General features: G+C 52.5%; 1 protein-coding gene across 1 annotated transcript; it reads left to right on the top strand.

Moving 5' to 3' along the window:
• Positions 1-279: 279 nt before the first annotated feature.
• On the top strand, positions 280-16,157 carry NWD1 (NACHT and WD repeat domain containing 1). The gene is made up of 19 exons (XM_053372873.1): positions 280-410; positions 672-782; positions 1,348-1,636; positions 2,587-3,772; positions 4,341-4,706; positions 5,390-5,552; positions 5,772-5,889; positions 6,205-6,372; positions 7,381-7,581; positions 7,959-8,081; positions 8,400-8,599; positions 8,757-9,032; positions 9,930-10,020; positions 10,831-10,985; positions 11,771-12,047; positions 12,292-12,311; positions 12,711-13,313; positions 13,996-14,104; positions 15,040-16,157. Exons 1-19 carry the CDS (start codon positions 327-329, stop codon positions 15,348-15,350), a joined length of 4,851 nt encoding a protein of 1,616 aa, XP_053228848.1. The 5' UTR covers positions 280-326; the 3' UTR covers positions 15,351-16,157.
• Positions 16,158-17,413: the final 1,256 nt, after the last annotated feature.

Genomic DNA, 17,413 nt, shown 5'->3' with positions numbered 1-17,413 from the left:
TAGGAGATTCTTTCGAATTGTTTTTATTAGGTATGTTGGAGATCTGGTTGTAAAACTTCAACTGGGAAAACCAAATAAATAAATTTATTTTTAAAAATTTTTTAAAAGGAGAGAGAGCAGGGTTCGAGTCCTGGCGCTCGGCCGGCCTGAAATTCTCCTTGGGGGTGTGACCTGTTGTGGGGCTGCCCCTCTTGGCTCGACTTGCCTCGTTGTGGGGAGAAGCACGTGGGCTGCCTTCGAGTGAAATAAATAAATGGTGGGCGGCCCTCGCAAGCAGACAACTAGCAGCACAAAAGCCCCCCTTCTCCGATTCTCCGGTTACAGACATGGAGGCAGAAAGAGAGGCCCTCATGGAGTCGGCGTACCCCGAAGTTCAGGCCTTTTGCCAGAAACACGGCTTGATGTTCGAGGTGAGGACCCCCCATCAAAAAAACCCCACCCCTATCTCAGCTCAGAGCCTGCTGAACGCACCTCTTTGAGCAGACAGGGTATTTCGAACACAGGACCCGGGGGGGGGGAATCCATCCTTCTGGTGCATTTTGAAGCACATTGAGAAGTCTGGGAACTATAGTTTTCCCGGGAGGGGTCTTTCCAAACCCCCCAAGTGGGTGCAGGATTCCTCCCCCTGCCCCCAAACTTGCTAACTCCCCCCTCCGCCGAATCCGGTCCAGGTCATTGATTTGAGATGGGGCGTCCGTGACGTCACAGGCGCTGGCCAAGAGCCCCTCTTTCTGGACGAGATTCGGCGCTGCCAGGAGCTCTCGGTGGGGCCCAGTTTTGTGGTGAGTGCCGGCGTCTCCTCCTTTAGGAGGGCTCCCCGGGAGTCAAGGGGGCTGGGGAGGGGGTTCTCGCAAGAATCTCTGTCCCCCCGCAGTCGGAGGCAGCGATGCATCTGAATGCCGGTCGCTGGAGAGGCGGCTCTGGGTTCGAATCCTGATGGGGGGAATCCCATAACGGACATCAGGTCGGCTGCTGTGACTTAGATGACCCCCTCTTTGGCTGCTGCAGGACTCTTCTGAGTTTACTAGGATTTCTCAATGGAGCCTCCCTGGACAGGAGCAGTCAACCTTAGAAAGGTGGTCAAGCAAAAGCAGGCTATCGCTCTCACCTCTGGCTTTGGGGGCTCATGAGAGCAGAAGCCTGGACTTAGATGGGCCCCTCTTTGACTCTTCTGAGTTTACTAGGATTTCTCCATAGAGCCTCCCTGGACAGGAGCAGTCTACCTTAGAAAGGCCGGAGAGCCAAAGCAGGCCGTCTCTCTCACCTCTGGCTTGGGGGCTCGTGAGGGCAGGAGGCTGGGCTTAGACAGGACCCTCTTTGCCCCTCTCCCGCCCCACCCCACCCCAGGCTCTCCTCGGGAGCCGCTACGGCCCCTGCCCGGCCCCCGCGACCATCGGGGAGGAGGAATTCGAGGCCCTGGCGGCCCAGCTGCAACAGGAGGAGCCGCAGGCGTTGCAGATGCTGACCCGGCGGTACCTGAAGGACGAGAACGCCACCCCTCCAGTGTACGCCCTCCAACGTCCCCTGCCCCACGGCGAGCAGCAGAGTTTGGTCCTGGCCCTGCGCACAGCGGCCCGGGAGGCGGAGAGGAAGGGGCTGATTGGCCAGTGTCAGCGACTGCGCTACCACAAATCAGGTGTGTGTCTGTGGCTGGCCTGTTTCTGCAAGGAAATTCCCCTCCTCTAATTTGATCCATCGTTTTATTATCACGACTACTAATATATAATAGTCACAATCATAGATTATATAAGGGGCTTTTTTTCAGCCGGAATTCAGTTCTGGTAGAGAGAACAAGTGAGTTCTGGCACCTCTTTTTAATAATAATAATAATTTTGTAATTCCACTCGTTCTTTAATTTTATTTTGAGTTTCGCAGCACACACACTCATAAAACTAAACACAGAACTACTAACACACAACCAAAAAGAAAACACAAAAAAAGAAGAAATACAAATAAAACATAGCTATGTATGCAAACTTATGCAGAACAAATAATCAACAATATATATATATATATATATATATATATATATATATATATATATATACATACATACATATACATACACACACACACACACACACCATATTTCGCTTCTCCTCTTCCAATCGACTTCATCCTGAACACGGTTCTCTTTTCATTTTTAGCAAGCGGTCTCCTCCTTAATCCGCGATTGCCCCCTTTCCTTTCTGTTCTCAATTTAAGCGCCAGAATACATTTTGCAAGAGTTCATCGAAACAACTCCAAGTATTTATTTGAGGGCCCTGCTTTTCAGGGTATATTCTCCGTATTTTCTCCATTCTGTTTTGGCCGATTGGGCTTTTGTGATTCCAGGACCGTCCCGGGGAAACCGGGACACTTGTCGGGTATAATAATAATAAATAATAAAATTTTATTTATATCCAGCCCTCCCCAGCCGAAGCCGCTAACAACAATAAAAGTAACACAGTTTACCTAAAATCAAAATTGATTAATTGAATCGATTCTAAAATCAATTCAGAATCAAATTAATGCCAACCGTTGGGCTAGAGTTCTGTGAGGATGCCTTCTGCCGCTCCTCCTCACACACTCACCCTCTTTTTCCAGATACGCACAGGGAAATTGAGGCACGCCTCTTGGGGCCGGAGGACGAAGGGGCCGCGGTGGTCTTCCTCCGAGAAACCGAGACCTCCCTGGACGAGGAGGGCGAGGAAGAGGGCGAGGAAGAGGATGAAGATGCCCGCCAGATGCTGGAGGAGCTGAAGGGCACCGTCGCCAGCGCCTGCCCCGGTTTGCTCAGGGTCCACCGGGCACCCCATGCTGCGGCCCCCGGCGCCCTCCGCCAGAAGCCACAGCCCAAACACCTAAAGGAGCTATGCGACCAGTTTGTGGCTGTCGCCAACTACCAAGCGATCCAGGCCCTGCGGGCGCGGGAAGGGCACCCCGGCGGTGGGCGGCTGCTGCAGGAACTCAGCCACCACGCCGCCCTGGCCCGGGAACATTGCCGCACCCCGTGCTGGCGACCAGAGCTGGTGGACTCCCTCTGCCAACGCCTGAGGGACAGCCTGCCACGGTGCCACCCTCCCCTCGTGGTCCACGGGCCGCCCGGCTGTGGCAAGACTGTCCTGCTGTGCCACCTGCGAGGGGTGGCTTGCCAGGCCCTAGGACCTGAGGCGGTGGTGGTTTTCCGGCTGCTGGGGGCATCGCAGGACAGCTGCGGGCGTGACGCCCTCCTTGCCAGCCTCTGCCAGCAGGTTTGCCTGGCGCTGGGGCTGAGCCCGCTGGGCACCGGTGACCCTCTTCTGCGCTTCCACCATGCACTCCTCTCGGCCTCACGCCAGGCCTCTCAGCCTCTGGTCTTGATCCTCGATGCCACGGAGAGCCTGGGCACCGCCTGGCTGCCGGCGGTCTGCCCTCCCGGAGTGCAGCTGGTCATCTCTGCCCAGGACGAGGGTGGCAGCGGTGGTGCTTTCGGCGGTGACCCCTTCGTGGTGGCCCCTCTCTCCGCCAAGGAGGCTGGCAAGGCTCTGGCCGAGAGCTTGGCATCTGCAGGGCGTACCCTCCAGCCAGAACAGCGGGCGCTTTTCTGGCAAAGTTTCTCCAACGGTGGGCAGGCGCTACCGCTGTCCCTCGCTGTCGCTGAGGCTCGTCGGTGGCCATCGTTCGCCTCGCTTTCGGCCCTGGCGGTCCCGCTCACAGCCGCAGAGGCCGCGCACCGCCTCTGTGGGCGCCTGGAGGAAGCGCACGGCTCCGTGTTGGTGGCGAACGCCCTCAGCTACCTCGCTTGCACCCGGTGAGGATCTGAGTATATGTGCTTATTTTTTTTAGTGTAAATTTGATCAAGGTTTATAGGCGAACGTACGAAACTTCATATCTTTCCTGTTTCTTAACCAAACCAAAACTTTTACATACCGTATTTTTCGCTCTATAAGACGCACCAGACCACAAGATGCACCTAGTTTTTGGAGGAGGAAAACAAGAAAAAAAATATTCTGAATCTCAGAAGCCAGAACAGCAAGAGGGATCGCTGCACAGCGAAAGCAGCAATCCCTCTTGCTGTTCTGGCTTCTGGGATAGCTGCGCAGCCTGCATTCGCTCCACAAGACGCACACACATTTCCCCTTACTTTTTAGGAGGGGAAAAGTGAGTCTTATAGAGCAAAAAATACGGTATATTAAAAAACAAACAGCAACCCTGGAAGGTAGGTGAAGCTGGTGTCGGGGAGTTCCTCTGCCTGATTTCCTTCCTTCTAAGTTTTATATAGATTAAACAACAAGCAACAGACCTGGGAGGGAGGCGAAGCTGGTGTCGGTTAGTTCCTCTGCCTGATTTCCTACCTTTTTTGTCTGTGTTTTGCGCAGGAACGGCCTCTCCGAAGCAGAGATGAAGGATGTCCTGTCCCTGGACAACGAGGTCCTCTCCGAGGTGTACCGGTCGCACCCTCCGCCGGGCAAAGGGGTCCTCCGCCTGCCGCCCTTGCTGTGGTCCCACCTGCGCCGGGATTTGAACCCGGAGCTGGAGGAGAAGTGGTCTGACGGCTTCGTGCTGATGGGCTTCCTCCACAGGTCAGGGGCCACCCCTCTTCCTCCCCTCTTTTTCGGGGTTGCCAAGGGGTCCGGAAAGAGGGTCCCGCTTCTGCCGCGAAAGGGCAAAGCCCGCAGCTTGAGTGCAGCAGGACACCTGCTTGGCAAGCAGAACGTTCCAGGTGACATGCTGGGCACCTCCAGGTATGCGGAAGTAGTTTAATGGCGAATTTTGGACACAGTGGAGAGGTAGAAGATTTTGGATTATCATAAAAAATGTGGGAGAGGAAATGATTGACAACAGGGAGCCACAAAGGGGAGGGGGAAGTCCAGGAGATTCTTTGGAATCTTGTTCTTATGTTGTAGGTTACATGTGTGACTGTAAAATTTTGACCTGGAGAAAACAAATTTATACTGTATTTTTCCGTGTATAACACGCCCCCATGTATAAGACGCCCCCTATTTTGGGGGAACTCTGAATTGAGAAAATGGGGGGAGATTGTATCCATGTATAAGATGACCCACAATTTTGAATTTTGAAATAAATAAACCTAGTCTTATACACGGAAAAGTACAGTATATATAAAAAGAAACTTAACTGGCAAGAGAGAGAGAGAACTGTTCTTAAGTGCTAGCTAGTCAGACAAATGGTCTGGCTGGGGATGAGGCGAATTCCTACGTCCTTCTTTAAACCAGTCCATGAGGACTAGCCCCTTCGTTTTACTTTTAGCGGGTTGGGGGGCAGAGCTCAGGAGGTGCCAGCTTCGCCCCCTGAATTGCCTCTTGAGGTGGGGCTCGGGACGCCCCCTGAGCCTGAAACCCGGCTGCCCATCCGAAGCCCCGCGGTCAGAGGCTTGGCCTGAGCCGTCCCTCCTTCCTCTGCCCAGGGAGTTTTCGGCCGCGGTGGAGGAGCGCTACCTGTCTCGGCCGGAGGACCGCGTCCGGCGCCACCTGCTTCTGGCCGATTTCTTCCGGGGGACGTGGAGTTGGGGGGCGAAGAAGCCCATCGTGCTGCCCTCCTCCGCCAAGCCTGTGAGCGTTGACAGGAAGGTGAAGCTCTGGGGACCCCGAAAGTGCCAGGAGGGCCGGCGGGGGGAGATGCCAGGGCGGGGCTTTCCCTTGCTGGCCAGACGAGGGGGTTCATTTCATCATTTTTTATTCTTTATTTTTTCATTTCATTTTGTTATATTTAATTTATTTTTTCATTTCATTTCATTATTTTTTTTTCTTTTTTTTTTCATTTCATTCTTTTTATTCCCTCTCACCCAGGTGACGCCACAGCCATTGTGGTTCTCCAGCCGTCTTCCCAACCGGAGGAAGCTGAGTGAACAGCCGTTCCACTTGCTCCACGGGGGACGGATGGAGGAGCTGCGCCGAGACGTTCTGGGTGAGCGGGAAGGGCTCCTGCGCCTTCGTTGCCCCTCTTTTCCATGGGAGAAACGTTGGAGGGGATGGAATAGGATGTCCCTATTTTCACGGGAGAAACGTTGGAGGGGATGGAATAGGACGTCCCTATTTTCAGGGGAGAAACATTGGAGGGGATGGACTAGGACGTCCCTATTTTCAGGGGAGAAACATTGGAGGGGATGGACTAGGACGTCCCTATTTTCAGGGGAGAAACATTGGAGGGGGTGGAATGGGGCGTCCCTATTTTCAGGGGAGAAACGTTGGAGGGTATGTGCTTTCTCTTTCCCTCCAACAGGGAACATGGCCTGGATCTCCTGCAGGGTTGCTTCCTCTGGCGTGCGGATCCTGGCCACGGACTTTGCCCTGTGCCTGACTCACATCTTCTGCCCAGAGCTGCGTTTGGTACGGGATTGCCTCCTCCTGCTCCTGGATCCCAGTGTGGACGATGCTGAGGGCCGTTTAGGTGGGTCTGTTGCTCTTAAACAATTGCCACTTGCTTGACTTTTGAAGGCAAATCCCTTCCTTTTGGCTAAGCCTACTCTGCAGGGTGGTTGTTGCACAGATCAAATGGGGAGGGCGAGAACCAGGGAGCCTGACTTGAGCTGCTCAGAAGATGAGGCGGGTTGAGTGCAAATGCAATAACGAAATAAATGCTGTGTGTGTGTTGTTGCAGGAATTTATGTATAGGTTGCAGGGGTTGCCCTTCCAGCAGATATCATGCACATGCAGCCCACTACCAAAACCAGCACAATCACTTTTGTGACTTGTCCCCACAAAACACTTCATCGCAGTTTCTTCCTACCTATTCAAAGGGCCTCTGCTGCACGATACCAAATGTAAGAATTCAGTGATAAATGTATGTCTGTACTGGCTCACTGGGAAAACTTCAGAAATTCCTATAGACATGTGAGCTCAGCTCCTCAGCAGCCCCTCTGCCTGAGTGATAATCCCTGGCCTCCTGATACCTGAGTGCCAGACAGGTAGCCATTCCAGAAATAACAAACCCAGATGAAGACAAAAGGGTGTGATTCACTTGGCTGGGAAACAGGGAAATGTAAAGATCTCCTTGTTATACTTGATGGGTGTTTGGTGGAGGGCAAGGGGAACCATGGGGCAGGGTCCAGGATGCTCAGATTACGGCCACCAGACCTCCCCTTTCATGATGTAACCGTGATGTATGAGTGATGTAGTTTGTGGGGGGCTGTAACATGGGGATTAGCAGCTAATAAAAGTTTGGGTTCTCTTTTGTTCGGGGCTTCCATCCTGTTCCACCTGGTGGCAGGTGGGAGTCCTGTCGCGACTGTCTTCAGTAAAGACCAAGCCGACTGGCTGCTGTTTTGCTCTGGTCTTCCTGGCTGGTGTCCTTGTTTTTTGTCCAAGGGAACCTTCAGATTTCTCCGTTAACAGGGTGCAAATGCAATAACGAAATAAACACTGTGTGTGACCCTCCCCTGTCTCCTCGCCCCTCCAGAACCAAACGTGGTCTACACAGAGATGCTGGCGCGGTTGGAGTCGCTGGCGTCCTCGTACCCGGGCGGCCTGATTGCGGGTCTTTGCCAGCAGTGCAAGAGCTGGCTTGGATCGCGGCCCCATCCATCCCTAGTCCCTCTCGACGGCTTCCTTGACCCACCGGACGGGCCTCTGCGGAAGACGCTGCCAGGATTCCCCAAAGGTGGGTGTTTGGATTCGCATGGGAGAGCCCCGGTGGGCAGCGGCAGCTGGGTCATCCGAAGCCACAGCTCCCCCAAAATGGGTCTGTTTTGGGAATACAGCTCCCACCCTCCCTAGCTAGCAGGACCAGAGGTCAGGGATAATGGGAACTGTAGTTTGAAAATAGCCGTAGACCTGAGTTTCAGAAGCCATGGTCTAAGCCCAGCTTCCGGCTCTCCGCCGAGAATTTCACTGCCCACCCTGTGGCAGAGAGTTCCACAGGTTAACCCCCCAAAGTCCTTCCTTTTCTCCGCCAGCCCAGACCGCTGGACCCACAGCCTGGTGGGTTAGGTGACCCACACCAGAGCTGCCCCTCTGACCTGCCCCCACAATTTTCAGGCACCTCCGTTCTGGAAGCCAGCCCTGACCAGAGGGTGCTGTTGGCTGGCTCCTTGGATGGCTCCATCATCGTGTGGGACACGGAAGATTTCTCGGTGCGCCACGTCCTCCTCGGCCACTCGGGTGAGGATCAGAAGGGAAGGGTGCTTTTGCAAGGCAGCCTGGCGCCAGGCCGCCTCTTGCTTGCAAGGGGGGCAGAGGGCGGGCAGTGCCAGGCAGCTGCGATTAACAGTGAATTTTAATCTGGGTGCACTGAGGCCCAGCTCCGAGAGCCTTCTGGCGGTTCCCTCCCTGCGAAAAGCGAAATTACAGGAAACCAGGCAGAGGGCCTTCTCGGTGGTGGCGCCCTCCCTGTGGAATGCCCTCCCATCAGATGTCAAGAAATAAACAACTCTCTGACTTTAATAATAATAATAATAATCTCCCCCCGATTCCTTGCAGCCGAAGTGAGGTGCCTGAGGGTCTTTGCCAGGGGTACCTGTGCCATTTCGGTCGCCCAGGATCGAACCCTGCGACTGTGGAGCCTGGAGTCTGGCAGGGAGGAAGCCGTGGTGCCCGCTGTCCCTGCGGGGGATCAGGAGTGGTGCCAACTCAGTGTGGACGACAAACACCAAATTGTGTACTGGGTGTCTGGCTCAGAGGTGTGTAGACTGGCATTATAACGGGACGGTTAATCCTGGACTGTCCCTAGAAAACAGGGGCACTCGGAGAGTCCGAATTATTCTGCAATTCCACCGTGTTGCACAATGGGAAATGCCCTGCAAGAGAGTCTCAACAGACCCTCTCTCTTTCCCGCAGGTGGAGGCCTGGCACCTGGGCACAGCGGCCCCCGCTTTCCGGATCCTGGCCGAGCCCCCAGGCGGCTGGCTGTGCGCTGCCGTCTTCGTGCCGCGGCTGGTGGTGGTGACGGTGTCAGCGGGAGGCTGCGTCCGCCTGTGGGACAGTCTCAGCGGGCAGCTCCTCTCCAGGCAGCAGCTGGGGGGGCTGCCAGAGGATGCAGCCCCCACCTGCGGCGCTTTGCTCCGGAAAATGGGCAGGATGGTGTCCGGGTTCAGCGGGGGCTCCCTCCTGATGGTGCCCGCTCTGGGGCAGGGGTTGTGGGCGGAGGGGCTGGGGCAACGCAGCCAGATTTGGGGGCAAATAATAAAGCCACAAATAATAAAATTCTGATTACAGTGGCACCTTGGTTCTCAAACCCAGAATTTCCCTATTTCCCGCCCTCCCAGTGGTGCTGAGCTCAGAAAGGAGGATGTGCAGGGAATCTCAATTGATTTAAAAAGGGATTCCAATTCATATATAGCGGCACCTTGGTTTCTCAAATGTATGTGAACGTTTGTTTATAAAATAAAATAAAAGCAGACAGATTTGTTTAAATCTGGTATATAGGGATACATGCATGTAAATATTGATGAGTGTCCATAAAAATAGCCGTATTTCTTTTAATCTGGTATGTACCTATCCTCATTAATGTCGATAACTACAGTAGTACCTTGGTTTCTCAAACTGAATCCGTTCCGTAAGTCCCGTTCCAAAACCGAAGCGTTCCAAAACCAAGACAGCGCTTCCCCATAGAAAGGAATGCATATTGGAATCACACCCTTTTGTCTTCATCTGGGCTTGTTATTTCTGGAATGGCTACCTGTCGGGCGCTCAGGTATCAGGAGGCCAGGGATTATCCCTCAGGCAGAGGGGCTGCTGAGGAGCTGAGCTCACACGTCTATAGGAATTTCTGAAGTTTTCTAGTGAGCCAGTACATAGAGACATTGATCGGTGAATTCTGACATTTGGTATCGTGCAGCAAAGGCCCTTTGAATAGATAGGAAGAAACTGGGATGGGGTGTTTTGTGGGGACAAATCACAAAAGTCACAAAAGCGATGGTGTTGATTTTGGTAGTGGGCTGCATGTGCATGACATCTGCTGGAGGGGCAACCCCCCCACCTATACATAAATTCCTGCAACGCTCCCCACAGGTCTCCTCGGAGGGAAATGGCCTCCTGGAGAAGCTCCCAGAGAAGATCTGCTTCGTGGCGCTTTCGGAAGATGAGTCTCTTCTCGCGGCAGGTTTGTCTCCTTGAGATCCTGCCTCCCCAGGCAGCGGGACGTTTTTAGGGTTGTAGGGGCAGGACCCCGATGTTTGGCGCACCTTCAAATTCACGCAACACTTCCCAATCCTTGCTTTCCCGAATAAACGGACTGCAAGATTCGCCCTTTTCCGAATCTTGCGTTGCGGTGCCCCCCTTGCGCGCAAAGGCACGGACTGAGGTTGGGCGTGCATAAAAACGCAGATAACACCAAAATGCGTTCTGCCGGGAGGGGGAACGACCTTGCAAAAATGAGGTGAAATGAAAGACGAATGAGGGGGAATTCGTGTTAAAGTCGTGACGAATTTTCATGGAGACTCTCCATGAAAAAGTGCAAATTGTCCATCAAATAAAATTTTATTTGATGGACATGATGTTGTATAAATTTTTGGTTCTTTGTTTTCATTTCTTTTTTCCCTTTTTTTGTCTTTTCAAATTTCTTCTTGATTTTACGTCGTGATGATCTTTTCTTTTTGTATTTAACCTTGTTATACTTACCTTCGTTGTATGTTTGTATTTTAAACCAATAAATATTTATTTTTAAAAAGGGGGGAAAAGAATAAGTGGAAATTGATGTGGAAATAACTGAGTGCTGGGACCTTATTCTTGTCGGTCGCTCACAGAGCAAGAGCAGGGACTGGGTAATGTTAGCAACCACCTGCCTGCGAGGAGCCTTTTGCACGTGCTCAGAAGCACTCTTGTCCCTTCTGGCACTTCCCCCATGACCAGAGCCTTGCTTGCCAACGAAGGCCAAACCCTTGTTCAAACCAAGCTCTGCCTTGCCTTTCAGGATTTGGGTGCCGCGTGCGAATCTTCCGGCCCGACCCGACAGGCTTCCACCAAGTCCTGAACTCCGATTTGCTGCACGATGAGGAAGTCTGTGCAGCTGCCATCGCTGCCGACAACACCACCGTGTTCACGAGCTCTCGGAGCGAGTGCGTCTGGGTAAGGTGTCTCTTCTCTGGAAGTTTTTAAGCAGAGGTTGGATGGCCATATGTCAGGGGTGCTTTAGCCAAGATTCCTGCATTGCAGGGGGCTGGTCTAGATGACCGCTGGGGGACCTTTCCAACTCTACGATTCTATGATTTGACACACATTTGAACTGCTTCTATACATTTTCGCAATTTGACTAGGTGTCAAATACTAGCGATACATCATTTTCGTATAATTTTCTTTACAGCAGGCTGTAAACTTCAAGTTCTCTTTCCATAACTTTTCCCATGATGAAAACTGTATATCATGGCTAGGCAAACTAAGGCCCAGGGGCAGATCCAGCGCAATCGCTTTCTCAATCCGGCCCACGGACAGTCCGGGAACCAGCATGTTTTTACATGAGTAGAATGAGTCCCCCTTTTATTTAAAATGCATCTCTGGGTTATTTGTGGGGCCTGCCTGGTGTTTTTACATGAATAGAACGTGTGCTTTTATTTAAAATGCATCTCTTGTGGGGCTAAGGGCTTTGTTCATCCCCCCCCCCAAAGATAGTCTGGCCCCCCACAAGGTCTGAGGGACAGTGGACCGGCCCCCGGCTGAAAAGGTCTGCTGACCCCTGTATACATTATATCCAAAATCTCTTGCAGAGTCAGGGCAATTGATTCAACTTCTTCATCTTTAGCAAACCAGAGACCCTTCATCTCAGGAGCATTTACTTCCGGGTTTCCGGGAGCCGAAACGTTCCAAAACGGAGCCGTTTGAGAACCGAGGTTTGACTGTTCCACTCTTCTCGGCAGGTGTGGCGTCTGGGCCAGGAGGGCTGGCTGAGGGATGTTTGGGGGGACGAAGGGCCACCCGCCACTCACCTGACCCTCTGCGGCGCCCTGCTGGTGTCCGCCTCTCCCCACGCGCCTTACCTCCGGGTCTGGGACCCCAGGGACGACCCCGGGCGCAAACCGTTACTGCCTTGCATGGCCAGCACGAAGTGCGTGGGGCTCTCCGGCGGCGGAAAATACGTCTGCTTCCCCCGGTCCCTCGAGAGTTGTGAGCTGGTCCTTTGGGACGTGGAGGAAGGCGAGTTTATTTATTTATTTCATATATGATTTTTATCAATGTCTTTTTTGACACAGTATTTCCAGCATTCCAATAACAAACAAATACCAGTATACTATATGCTGAAATGGCAGAATTGACTTTGAAATTAAGAGAAAGAGATGATAATGAATGTAAAGAAGAATGGAAGGACTTTATTGTATATACACAGAAGCAAGGTACACAGGTTAATACATTAGCAGGATTTTGAAAAATACTTGTAAAGACCTTATGACTGGGCAAGAAGTAAGTTTAATTTAAAATGGACATGCGGTATGATGATAAACAAAGGAACCGGAGAAGGGAAAGGGGGGGGGGAGTCAACTCTGTTTTTTCTGTGTTTGAATATGTATTGATGTTTTTATTTTTCGTTGTTTTTGGAAAATTGATAAAATACAGTGGACGCTCGGTTTGCGAACATGATCTGTGCGGGATGCACGTTCGCAACCCACAGCAGCAAGTCTGCACACACGCGGGTTGCGACTCGGTGCTTCTATGCATGTGCAAAGCGCAATTTAGCACTTTTGTGCATGCGCGGCCGTCGAAACCCGGAAGTAACCCATTACAGGACTTCCGGGTTTCAGCGGTCCATAACCTGAAAGAAACGCAACCTGAAGCGTCTGTAACCCAAGGTATGACTGTAAAATAATATTTTTTAAAATAAAAAACACCACCTGTGCCCCCGCAGGAGAGGAGCGCGAGACGCTGGACACCTCGGCCGCCGTGCGGTGCCTGGAAGTGGCCCCCCAGAGGAACCTGGCCTTTGTGGGGCTGGCGTCCGGGACGGTGCTGGTCTTCCCCTTGGACTCTGCGCAGGACGTTGGGTGCATCCCTCCTGCGGAGAACCGGAAGCCCGTCTGCGCCCTGGCCTTGGCCCGGAGCGAGGAGCAAGTGGCCGTGGCTTGCAAGGACCTGGTGCAGGTCTTGGACGTGGGCCGGGGGGATCCGGTGCCCCTGATCGACCGGCCGGCCTTCTCCTTCTACACCCAGATCCCGGGCGCCGACATCTCCTGCGTGGCCCTGCTGGGCGGGTACCGGGTGCTCTACGGCATGACCACCGGGCAGCTGTTCCTCTACCACTGCCCCCAGGGCCAGGTGTTCGCCCTGGAAGCGCATGGAAGCAGTGGCGTCACCTGCTTGCAGACCAGTCACAGGGAGGCCTGGGCGCTCAGCGGGGCGGCCGACTCTCTGCAGTGCCTCTGGGACGTGGATCGGTGCCACTGGGAGCATCAGATGTCTTTCCGAAAGGTGTGTCTCCCCTCCAGGTCCCGCCCTGCACCGTCCCAATAATGTTGTTGTTTAGTCGTTTAGTCGTGTCCGCCTCTTCGTGACCCGCTGGACTAGAGCACGCCAGGCCCTCCTGTCTTCCACTGCCTCCCGCAGTTTGGTCAAACTCATGCTGGTAGCTTCTATGACACTGTCCCACCATCTCGTCCTCTGTCGTCCCCTTCTCCTTCTGCCCTCCATCTTTCCTAACATCAGGGTCTTTCCCAGGGAGTCTTCTCTTCTCATGAGGAGGCCAAAGTCTTGGAGCCTCAGCTTCAGGATCTGTCCTTCCAGTGAGCACTCAGGGCTGATTTCCTTCAGAATGGAGAGGTTGGATCTTCTTGCAGTCCATGGGACTCTCAAGAGTCTCCTCCAGCACCAGAATTCAAACGCATCCATTCTTCGGCGATCAGCCTTCTTTGTGGTCCAGCTCTCACTTCCCAAGAATGGCCATCGCCTAATCAGGGGTCAGCAACCTTTTTCAGCAGGGGGACACTCCACTGTCCCTCAGACCTTGTGGGGGGGCAGACTATATTTTTATTTTGGAGAGAGAAAATGTACGAATTCCTATGCCCCACAAATAAACCGGAGAGGCATTTGAAATAAAAGCACACATTCTACTCTCTCTCAAAACACCTTCGCCATGTCTGTTCTTTGTTCCCAGGAAGATTCCTTCTCACAAGGCGTGCTCTGCGCCTGCTTCTCGACAGATGACCGGCTGCTCTTCACGGCCTCCCTCGATCAGTGCGTGACGGTGTGGGACGTCTCGTGTGGTGAGCGAGCCCCCTGGCCATCTTTGAACTGCTTGCAATGGTGGCTTCCCCCATTGAGTCTCTAGCTGTTTTTGGACTACAATAGCCAGCAGGACCAGTGGTTGGCGATACAGTGGACGCTCGGGTTGTGAACATGATCCGTGCAGGATGCACACCCGCAACTCGCAGTGCCGCATCTGCGCATGCACGGGTTGTGATTTGGCATGTCTACACATGTGCAAAGCGCTATTTAGTGTTTCTGCGCATGCATGAGCGCCGAAACCTGGAAGTAAATCATTCCAGTACTTCCGGGTTTCGGTGCGAAAACACACAACCTGAAGCTTCTGTAAGCTGCGGTATGACTGTATTATTATTATTAATTGAATTTATATACCGTCCTATACCCAGGGACATGGGTGGCGCTGTGGGTTAAACCACAGAGCCTAGGACTTGCTGATCAGAAGGTCGGCGGTTCGAATCCCCGCGATGACGGGGTGAGCTCCCGTTGCTCGGTCCCTGCTCCTGCCAACCTAGCAGTTCAAAAGCACGCCAAAGTGCAAGTAGATCAATAGGTACCACTCCAGCGGGAAGGTAAACAGCGTTTCCCTGCGCTGCTCTGGTTCGCCAGAAGTGGCTTAGTCCTGCTGGCCACATGACCCGGAAGCTGTACGCTGGCTCCCTCGGCCAGTAAAGCGAGATGAGCACCACAACCCCAGAGTTGGCCACGACTGGACCTAATGGTCACAGGTCCCTTTACCTTTACCTATACCCAGGGATCTCAAGGCAGTTCACAGAATAAATGAATGGGAATTGTGGGGCGATGGGAATTTTGGTCCGGAAACGGCCAGGGACCCGAGTTCGAGAAACCCTAGGTAGGCAATACTGAGCTAACTTCGGATGAGGCAGACTTCCTATGCATGGGGGACATTTCACAGTATGTTTCTTGGCACCACTAGGGGCCCTGTTGGCCGTCCAGCTTGTGCACGCGAGGGTGACCAGGATCGTGCCAACGCCGGACGGCTTCATGGCGGTGACAAAACTCGGCTACCTCATCCGGGAGAGGTTCCTCCACCCGCCGTCCACCAGCTCTCGCTACGACCCGCTGGGCGGCATCAGAGCCACGTGCAGAGTGACGTCTCGGAGGACCAGCGGAGAGGAGGATGAGGATGTCGCCGGCGGGCAGCTGGCACACCGGGGGGACCACGCAACCCAGGCCAGGCACAGCCACCTCAACAACAAGCTTTCGCAGATTTGCAGGATTGGGTAAGGGGCAGGGCTAGATTATCACAGGAGACCAACTCTGGCCCCATTGCACTGGTCACTGGTTCATTTCTGGGCCCAGGAAACTCAAATGCTTTTTAACAAAGCCATTGTACTTCCAACCTTACTGCATGCTTGGGAAACATGGACCACTTATAAACACCATCTCCAACTCCTCAGAAGATTCCATCAACGGTGTCTCCGAAATATTTTACACATCACTTGGGAAGACAGGCGAACTAATGCCAGTGTACTGGAAGAAGCAAAGATGGCCAGTGTTGAAGCGATGGTTCTTCAACATCAACTTCGTTGGGCTGGTCATGTTGTGCGAATGCCCGATTATCGTCTTCCAAAGCAACTCCTCTATTCCGAACTTAAAAATGGAAAGCGTAATGCTGGTGGTCAACAAAAGAGGTTCAATGACTCTCTCAAGGCAAATCTTTAAAAATGTAGTATAAACACTGACAACTGGGAAACACTGGCCTGTGAGTGCTCCAGTTGGAGAACAGCCTTTACCAAAGGTGTCGTGGGCTTTGGAGTCACTCGAACTCAGGACGCAAGGGAGAAACGTGCTAAGAGGAAGGCACGCTTGGCAAACCCTCACTGGGTTGACTTCCTTCAACCTCTTTCTGCGGTTCCTTAAATTTATTTTTAATATCTTCTGCATTTCCAAATTAACTTAATTTGCTCGTTTACTCATCTACCTTAAATATATACTCTTATGAAACTGCAGGTTATTACAATAATCCTGCCAATGTTCTTATCTTTTTACAATTTATCTGTAAATATTCAATAAACCATTTCCATTCTTTTATAAAAAGTTTGTTAACTTATTCTTCTTATTCCTCCGGTACGTTTCGCCATTTCTGGGTATTCCATACGTTATTGTATCCATTCTTCCTTTGCTGGGACTTCTGCCTCTTTCCATTTTGGGGCCAGTAACATTCTTGCCGTGGTAGTCACATACATGAATAAATTTCTACACAAGTTAGGTAGTTCTGTTCTTATAATTTCCAAATTAATTTCCCTACCTCTAACACCCCTCTACCCTTTTAATAGCTCTGTGCCCCCTCAACTCCTTTTCTACCTCTGAGACCCCTCTACCCTTTTCCTAGCTCTGAGGCCCCTCTACCCCGTTCCTACCTCTGAGACCCCTCTGCCCTTTTCATAGCTCTGAGGCCTCTCTACCCCTTTTCTTCCTCTGAGACCCCTCTATCCTTTTCATAGCTCTGTGGTCCCTCTACCCCGTTCCTACCTCTGAGACCCCTCTGCCCTTTTCATAGCTCTGAGGCCCCTCTACCCCGTTCCTACCTCTGAGACCCCTCTGCCCTTTTCATAGCTCTGATGCCCCTCTACCCCTTTTCTACCTCTGAGACCCCTCTGTCCTTTTCATAGCTCTGAGGCCCCTCTACCCCGTTCCTACCTCTGAGACCCCTCTGCCCTTTTCATAGCTCTGTCGTCCCTCTACCCCTTTTCTTCCTCTGAGACACCTCTATCCTTTTCATAGCTCTGTGGTCCCTCTACCCCTTTCCTACCTCTGAAGCCCCTCTACCCTTTTCATAGCTCTGTAGCCCCTTTCCTACCTCTGAGACACCTCTACCCTTTTCATAGCTCTGTGGCCCCTCTACCCCTTGTCTACCTCTGAGACCCCTCTATCCTTTTCATAGCTCTGTGGCCCCTTTCCTACCCCTGTGACACCTCTACACTTTTCATAGCTCTGTGGCCCCTTTCCTACCCCTGTGACACCTCTACACTTTTCATAGCTCTGTGGCCCCTTTCCTACCCCTGAGACACCTCTACACTTTTCATAGCTCTGTGGCCCCTTTCCTACCCCTGTGACACCTCTACACTTTTCATAGCTCTGTGGCCCATTTCCTACCCCTGAGACACCTCTACACTTTTCATAGCTCTGTAGCCCCTCTGCCCCTATTCTACCTCTGAGACCCCTCTATCCTTTTCATAGCTCTGTGGCCCCTTTCCTACCCCTGTGACACCTCTACACTTTTCATAGCTCTGTGGCCCCTTTCCTACCTCTGAGACACCTCTACTCTTTTCATAGCTCTGTGGCCC

Source organism: Podarcis raffonei, chromosome 18, assembly GCF_027172205.1.
Source record: "Podarcis raffonei isolate rPodRaf1 chromosome 18, rPodRaf1.pri, whole genome shotgun sequence".
NCBI lineage: Eukaryota > Metazoa > Chordata > Lepidosauria > Squamata > Lacertidae > Podarcis > Podarcis raffonei.
Note: the sequence above shows the minus strand (reverse complement) of the source record. Positions and strands in the feature narration are given on the sequence as shown.

Excerpts from the sequence above, each read along its gene's own strand:
- NWD1 (XM_053372873.1), top strand. The coding sequence starts at position 327 with ATGGAGGCAGAAAGAGAGGCCCTCATGGAGTCGGCGTACCCCGAAGTT. Across the intron at positions 783-1,347 it reads CGGTGGGGCCCAGTTTTGTG|GCTCTCCTCGGGAGCCGCTA; the intron begins GTGAGTGCCGGC and ends ACCCCACCCCAG. Across the intron at positions 10,986-11,770 it reads CTCGGAGCGAGTGCGTCTGG|GTGTGGCGTCTGGGCCAGGA; the intron begins GTAAGGTGTCTC and ends TCTTCTCGGCAG.